The sequence below is a fragment of the Podarcis muralis genome, chromosome 6 (genome assembly GCF_964188315.1).
Source record: "Podarcis muralis chromosome 6, rPodMur119.hap1.1, whole genome shotgun sequence".
Taxonomy (NCBI): Eukaryota; Metazoa; Chordata; class Lepidosauria; order Squamata; family Lacertidae; genus Podarcis; species Podarcis muralis.
This window is the reverse complement of record NC_135660.1, coordinates 68,527,609-68,535,686: the sequence shown is the minus strand read 5'-3', so window position 1 is coordinate 68,535,686 and position 8,078 is coordinate 68,527,609. Positions and strand designations below refer to the sequence as shown.

General features: G+C 49.0%; 1 protein-coding gene across 1 annotated transcript; it reads left to right on the top strand.

Moving 5' to 3' along the window:
- The first annotated feature begins 1,403 nt into the window (after nucleotides 1-1,403).
- DDIT4 (DNA damage inducible transcript 4) lies at nucleotides 1,404-4,096 on the top strand. Its single transcript, XM_028729591.2, has 3 exons — nucleotides 1,404-1,562; nucleotides 1,713-1,966; nucleotides 2,636-4,096. The coding sequence occupies exons 2-3, from the start codon at nucleotides 1,789-1,791 to the stop codon at nucleotides 3,127-3,129; spliced, it is 672 nt and encodes a 223-aa protein (XP_028585424.1). The 5' UTR covers nucleotides 1,404-1,562; nucleotides 1,713-1,788; the 3' UTR covers nucleotides 3,130-4,096.
- The last annotated feature ends 3,982 nt before the right edge of the window (nucleotides 4,097-8,078 follow it).

The window sequence follows — 8,078 nt, the reverse complement described above, 5'->3', positions numbered from 1 at the left end:
TTTAAGCTTTGGAAGTGTCCCGAGGTATATTATAATTAAAGTTGGCAGACAGATGCCAAACCGTTTCTACGTGCGCATCATGTAGATATTCCCTTGAAATCCAATATATTTCTCTGACCTAGGATCGGGGTGTGTGAGAGATACCGGTGTCCTTCCTTTTAACTACAGATCTATTGTGTGTCTGGGGAAAACAACATGCAAAAGGAGCCACAGCTTCATGAGAGAGAAAGAGCAGGCCGTGCGTAACACTGGGATTGAGAACAAAGCAGGTAGCTCAATCCGTAGAACTCAAGAGACTCTTAATCTCAGGGTCTCGGGTTCGAGTTCCACGTTGGGGGGGGGAGAGATTCCAACATTGTAGGGGGGGGGTTGAAATGGATGATCCTTGGGGTCCCTTGCAGTTCTTTGATTCTATGAAAACTACCTCGCCACTGACTCTGTAAGGCTGCGGTCCTAACCCACACTTACCTGGGTGTAAGCCGCACTTGAATACAATAGGACGGGCTTTTCAGTAGGCTTGCGCCGATCCTTTCCTCGTCCATCCTAACGCGCGTTATAAGGAGGACAGGCCCTACTGGTTTGCAGCGGAGCCTGCTCGCTACGTGATATGGGCGCCCAGCGACGGATCCATCGCTTGCCTTCCCCACTCTTAGAATCCCAAGCACGTTGAAGGGCGGTTTACTCAGAAGCAACCCCCCTCTCCCCAGTTTGGAAGCTGCCTTATACTGAGACACACTATTGCTCCATCGAGCTTAGTGCTGCCTACACTGACTGGCAGCCGTAAGCCTTTCCCATCCCTAGGGGAGTTATTTACACGGCTTTCTCTTTCTGTCACACACAACTGGGGGCTTGATTTCCAGGTAAACGCGTCCGTGGGACCTTCTGCTTGCACGCAGCGCTAAGATGCATGCATGCACCTCGGGCTTACTTGGGAGCGATGTCCCGTTGAACTCTGCAGGCTTTGCACCCGGGTGCAATTGCAAACGCGCAGTTTTGCAATCGGGCATCGAGGGGTGCGAAGTTTAGGGGAGGGTGCCACACACATTGTTATGCGCCCCTTTTCCCCCCTTCCCCCCACTTCCAACACCAGCCTATTGTTCTGCAGCCTGCGCCACCCCCTCGCCGCAGCCACAAGCCTCCCCCCGCCCCCATCCCCGTGCAGCCGCAGAACAAGAACAGCGCGGAGGAGGAGGAGAAGGTGGAGGGGGCGTGTCCCAGGCTGCTGTAACCGGGCAGGAGAGAACGTTGCGAACGTGCGCTCCCTCTCCATTGGAGCGGCCCAGCTCCCGCTCCCGGCCAATGAGCTGCGGCGGAGCAGGAGAGCCGAAGCGGCGAAGGCGGTGGAGGGAATGGGGCGGGGCTTCCGAGCGCGCACACCCCCTGACCCGACTATTTAAAGGCGGAGCGACGGGGGGTGGAACCGCAGTGCCAACGAAAGGGCAGAGGAGGGAGGTTGGGTGGCAGCGGGGTCGCTCGGGCAGCTGCGCGCCTCTTACGGGTCCTACGGCTCAGCGCTGCTGCTTCTGCTTCCACTAGCTTCCTCGACGGGCGCCCTGAAGCCGGTAAGTAGATGGGTTTTCCATTAGATGCCGGTTTTGCAAGGGTCCCGTGGTCTATTCTGCTGTCCTTTATCTTTTGGAGCTGCTCTTAAGACGTAGGGATCCGATCCACTCCGATCCTCACCTGCGCCCTCCTCTTCCCCTTTGCTACAGAGCCGTCGATCCCAGTAGCGGATACCCGTCTTCCGACCCCCGGTGTGGAAAAGCGGCCGTGGGAAGAAGGGCAGCGATGCCAGTCTCGTGGGACAGCTTCTCCTCCCCGCTGCCTCCCATCCCGGAGCAGAGGGAGAACCCGCCCGCCTTCGCCTGGGAGAAGGAGAGCGCCTACCAAGGGGCCGCCGGCCGCAGCGCCCGGCTGGAGAGCTCCGACTGCGAGTCCCTGGATAGCAGCTTGAGCTCCGAAGCGGGTAAGCGGGGTTTCTCCATCTCACCGGGGGTGTCTCTTACATGTCTGCAAAACGGGCTCCTAGGCCTCCATATGCGGGTCTGGGCTGGGAGAATTGGGGCCGGGGAGCTGCTTGTAATGGGTACCACGTCTAAGCAGATTGGGGGGAGGTGACTAGGGATGCTGATGTAGGGGGAGCTTTGGAGACCTGCATACATAGACGGGGTGGGGGTGGAGTTCTATCATGTTTACTTAATTCCGTTTAAAAACTCCCCTCCCCACCCCTTTAAAGCAGAAAATGAGCTCTTCAGTGATTCCCATTTAAGTGCATGCAGAATTGGCCTACTTTAATGAAGCCTTGGAGGAGGATGGGGGTGGGGGAGATAGTGAGCATTATGGGCAACTACAGGTCAAAATAGGAATTTAAAGTGCTATGTATGTTTCATGGGCAAACCAGCAAGCAGCCACTGCCTTTATTGCCTGCCTTCTCTAGCAGAGGGGTTGCTGAGAAGCGGCTGACTTAAGCTTATAATGTGATCTTTTTGTTGCCCAGAGTGGCTTCTACCAATTAAAAACAACGAAACGCACAAAGCTGTTTTGATTTCTTGGCAGCGGGTGGCGGCAATAAAGGTAGCGCAGCGGCATTAGCAGCAGAGTAGTCACGGGGCTGTTGTCTCTCCTTCATTTGCAGATGCCCAGGAATATCTGGATGAAGTGTCCTTGCCAGACTTTGACTTGTTAAATGATCCGGAGGATGAGCTCCTGTGTGCCAATCTCATGAAGCTAATCCAAGTCAGTCTGAATAAAGCGAAGATCAACTCCAACCGCTCCTCCAGGCTCCTCATGCCCAGCCAGCTGATCGCCCAAGTTGGCAAGGAGCTCCTCCACTTGGCCTATAGGGAGCCCTGTGGCTTGAGGGGGGCCCTCATCGACTTGTGCGTGGAACAAGGGAAGGGTTGCCATAGCGTGGGGCAGATTGCTGTGGACCCCGGCCTGGTGCCTACCTTCCAGCTGACTCTCGTTCTAAGACTGGATTCCCGCCTCTGGCCTAAAATCCAGGGACTCTTTAGCTCTGGCTCTGCTTTTTCTCCAGGCTTCAGCCAATCGCTGAAGCTCAGCACTGGCTTCAGGGTCATTAAAAAGAAACTGTATAGCTCTGAGCAGTTGCTCATAGAAGAGTGCTGAGAAGTGTCTCCTGGTTGGAACTAAAACTGAGCATTTACTCTCTTAAAGATCATGGCCAGCACCGGTCCAAAGTGGGGAGGAGGCGTGTTTAAAGGGCTGTGGAACACAAGCCGTTTCCAAGACGCGGCTGTCCTCTTGAGCCACTGTAGGTTAGATTTAGATGGAAGATTGACTTAACAAGTGATCCTAGGCAGGTAGTCCAAAGAGGAGGAGGAGGAGGAAGGCAAGGTTTGAAAATTAAAAACAACAACAACAGCACTCTGCTTTTTAGTAACTGACAAAAAAAAGCCCCCTGGAAACAATGTGCTAGCTTTAAAAAAAATCCTTGTCTGACACGTGGGACAACTTTAGCAGTATTTTTTCCCCTGACAGCTGATGACATAACAGCAGGGCTGCCACTAAGGATAGATGAAGGTTGCCTGCTTTTTTGTGATAAACTTTTCTTTTTTTAGAAATCGGAAAGAAAAAACTTAGATAGTAATCAATGGATATCTGGTGAGTGGTGAGGTGCATGGAAAATTGTTTATATGTGTTTTAAGGTCTAAAGGGACCCAAGAATGTGTTGCATTGCTTTGAACAGAAGGGCATGAAGAAGCTCCACTACTGACACACTAGGGCAGCTAAATATAAGGACTTCTGAATGAATGGGGGCGTTAAATCCACCATGCATCATTTATGCAGCTCTGTTCATGTTTATTTTTTTCCTGAATGAGACCAGTGTGGGAGGCACAGGGCACACTAGGTGGAGTGTGCTCTGTCATGGTTGGGTATCCTGGTGATGTATGTTTGAGGGAGGTGTGAGGTGATGCTGGGCTGGGGTTGGGTGGGGGGGCAGGAACCCTCGCAGTCGGTCTGTAGTGCTTCCATTGGTTACAGTTCACATGGAATACACTTGATGTTCAAGTTTTTGAAGACTCCTATGCAACTGTTGGTTTTTTTACTTTTCTAATAAAAACATTTCTAATAATCTGCTTCTGTCCTTCCTTCTCCTTGCCAGTGTTTTAACTGGGGCTGCAAAAAGGTGATGGGAGTTGGATGATTGACTTCTGAAATTGGATGATTGATTTCTGAAATGGGCTTTGGGACACTGGAGGTTTCCTAGAATCAGATTTGCCCTGCGGCCTCTATTTTCAAATACGGTTGAGTGAGGGGAAAACAATGCACTCGGTTGTTCCCACTGTGCCTCTCTCCACCCGAATCCCAATTTTCAAACATCTTCTGGACATACCTCCTTCCTTCAGATTGTACTGTCTTAAGAACCTGGAAGCTGGGAGCGAGCTGGAGAGAAAAGCCCCTTGCTTTGATGTAAGATTGGAATGGACGCCTTGGTCAGCAGTTCTGTGGTTGCCTCTTCAAATTTGCTAAGCCTAGGGTGCCAATTGACCTGTAGCCGAAAATGCCTGTTCATGACCAGGTTGTCAAATGGGGTTTAAACCAACTAGCCTATAGGCCTCAAAAGGATATGGGCATGTCTACCAGTACAATGGAGATCATTCCATCAAGGGCAGAAGGCCTTGTGTGTTGTACCTATCTGAATTACTTTGCTTCCCTCCCCGCAGCTACTCCCAAAGCCACCACAGAAGGGGCCTTGCATCAGATGCTCTGCTGGGGCCTGCTCCATTGTTAGCCATTCTCCTTGCAGGGGCTGGTGAATAGAACTCTTAAGTATGGTTATCAGTCCTTAGGGACACTCCCTCTGCTGAAAGCAAAGGGATTGGCTTTAAGTTGCCAATGTCTCAGTATCTGCTGCAGGAAGGCAGCTATTGGTATTCCTCCAGTGGTGAATGTGCATGAGAATTCTTCCCTAATGGCTGAAATCAGTGGTACAATAGAGGGTGTGTTTGCTCTAAGAAGGTTACTTGGGGAAACAAATCAAAAACCTCAACAAAAGGAACCAGTCCTGTGTGCAAGTCAGCTGTAGGTTTTCTGTTTTAAGTGGCAAGTTAAAGGCTAATACTGAGTAAAAGTTAAATAAATATTGAGCCACTGAGTGGCATAAGCTGCTGTAATGCAGAGCCCATCTTGTCAGGTTCATGAGTTGTACTTTTGGCAGATAACACCTAGTACATACAGAATTTGGGGAAGTGTACTAAAGTCAGGCCTGGAGCCCCTGCAACGTAAGAGTAAAAAGGGAAAAATCTGAGAGCGTAATCCAGTTGAAGGGCCATCAATTTTGGTGGAAATGTTAGGCATAGGCAAACATAAGATCCCTGCTAGATGAGGCTAAAAGCCCACAATGCCCAATATCCTGTTTCAAGAGTGGCCAGTCGGAGAAAAACGTCCACAGCAGAACATGAGTGCGATAGCCCTCTTCCCACTTGTGAGTCCCACCAACTGGTATTTTAAGACTTGGCTGAGTAATCCTTTACCTGTCTTTAAGTAGAATCTGGGACTGAAGGGGGGGGGACCACAAAAGGCAATTATACCAACATGGTATGGGAAAGAGAGACACCCGCAGCATCCCTGCAAACATGGATACAGCCCACCAGGTAGGGACTGTGCTGCCAATAATGGCCCCATGCTACCCAAACGTGGAAGGAGACCATGAACTCCTGCAAATGGGGATATGCTTGCTGCATTGTGACACCTGCGGATGACGGCAGCCCAGCAGCCTCACAATCTCCAGCTCCATAACCGTCTGCAGACAAGTGTCTTCCTGATCATATGTATGTTGTGAAGGTGACAGTGGCACACACTACCTCTCTGTTTTTGCTATAGAGTTCTATTTGATAGGTATCATACACAGAATATGTGATGTGCGGAGCTGAATTCTACAAGTGGCCTCTCGACAAAAGTTTGTAGAATCGCCTAACAAGCCTAGCAGTGCATTCCGTTTCACAGTGCTGACCACGAATGTTTGACTTCAGCTCGATGTCAGCACATTGCGGAATGGGCAACAGGCTTCCGTTTCTCCATTATGCATTGCAGAAGCAGCATATGGTGCTGCTAGACAAGCATATTTTCCCCAGGATGGGTCTATCTGCTCATGGATGATGTGAGGCCCTGACAGCTATCGTTTTACATATTTATGAGAGTGTAAGACCCCACCATGACATACCCAGAAAAGGCTCCTTGCTATTAGTAAAAGCACATGCACAAACTCATTCCTTCTAGTGAGTGGGGGAAGACTAGCTTAAGACTTACTTTGGTGTTACTTATTCCAGGTAAGTGCATCGGATTGCATGGGGCTCAGTTACATTTTAAAGGAAGGATGAGAGCAATCTACAACACAGGTATAATCCACATTCTTTCCTAGGGATGTCCCTGAAATATGACAAACTTCAACTGTGGTGGACCTGTGCCACCATCCTAAGCCATCTCTCTCTCTTAAATTAGAACATTGCTACTTTATTCAAGGAAAACTGCTGGAGATGGATAGAACAGAAACAAATGTTTAAAGAATCCCTCAAAAGCATTCTAGTACAGTCAAATGTTTAAAAACAACAATTGCTGTTTGGGACACTGCATTTTGGAATGCTTGGGCAAATCAGGATTTAGGTGTTCCATTAAAACTGACTTAGTTTGAGATTCTTAAGCAGAATCTCGAGTGAAATTGTTTTAGAGCTTGCTGCAATCCAGCAGAGGATCCTTTCTGTTGATCCTCTGCCTAGGGAGTATTGCATTTTCCATAGGAACCTAGGAAGCTGCCTTATGCCGAGACAGGCCATTGGCCCACCTAGCTAAGTGTTGCCTGCACTGACTGGAAGCAGCCCTCCAGGCTTTTGGACTGGGAACCTTCTTGTCCTGACCTGGAGATACTGGTGATTCAACCAGGGGTCTGTATGCAGGTCCTATGCCTGAGAGCTATGGCCCTTCATTGGTGCTGGAAAGTAGGGAAATATTGAACCATAGCATTATAGAGTACTGGTCTATGCACCTGCCCCTGTCCAGACTTCCCTCTACCTTCATGACACATTCAGCACATGTATTTACCAGCCATTAAAAAGCTTGATTTCAATCACCTGTCTTGCTTACATCTCTTCCGGCGTTTAGATGCATTAAGTGACATTTATTCATTTAAAATTTAATTTGTAGCTTTATTTTTTGAGGAAAACAGATAAAAAGCACCCACTTAGAAACAGCTCTCTAGAGATTTGTGAGCAGTGGGGGGAAGAGATAGGTTTGTCACAACACAAATCCCAAGAGTTGATGCAGAAAACTGGCCAAACCGGTACCCCTAAGTTCAATCCTTGACGGAGAATTGTACATTGGTATTCAAGGTGATGTGTGTCCTACCACAGCAGCTGGGCCGTTCGAACAAAGTCTGCCTGCATACTTCCTTGGAGCAAGTCTCCGGGATGTGATTTTGGGTGCATCCACTGGAAAATGCCTAAGATGCCATAATTGTAGGCAGAATAATCCCTCTTCCCACATTATGATGCTAAACCTCAATGTTGCTCCTGCAAAGTGTGTGTGTGGGAGTCTTCTGTGGTCAAGCTGTGAATTTGCTGACCAGTACTTCTGCACCCAACTCTGGGATGCGACACAAATCGTTCAAAAAGAAGTTCAGCCAAAAGACTTGAAGCACATAAAAACAACACCTGGGTACAATGTACAAGCTTCATTCAGAGGCTCACAGAAAGGAGCTGAATGGAAAGCAAAGAATCCAAGGAGAGGCCAGTCAGATCTCCTGAACCTTGTGCTTCGATCGTGAAGAATAAGGCTCAGGAATAGGTAATTCTCTAAATGTGCAATTATATCATAGAATCATGGATTTGTAGAGTTCGAAGGGACCCCGAGGATCATCGAGTCCAACCCCCTGAAATGCAGAACTATGAAGCTCTCCTATACAGGGATTGAACCTGCAACCCTGACACTATCAGCACCACGCTCTAACCAACTGAGCTGTTTCACCAAAAACATCAAGCTGTTTGCAAATTAAAACTCAGTAAGGTCAGCCAAGTAAGGGGCTGAAAAGACAGCTCTCCTGCCTTCACGTTTTAGCATGC

Coding starts and splice junctions, on each gene's coding strand:
- DDIT4 (XM_028729591.2), top strand. CDS start 1,789: ATGCCAGTCTCGTGGGACAGCTTCTCCTCCCCGCTGCCTCCCATCCCG. Junction 1,967..2,635: donor CAGCTTGAGCTCCGAAGCGG/GTAAGCGGGGTT, acceptor CTTCATTTGCAG/ATGCCCAGGAATATCTGGAT.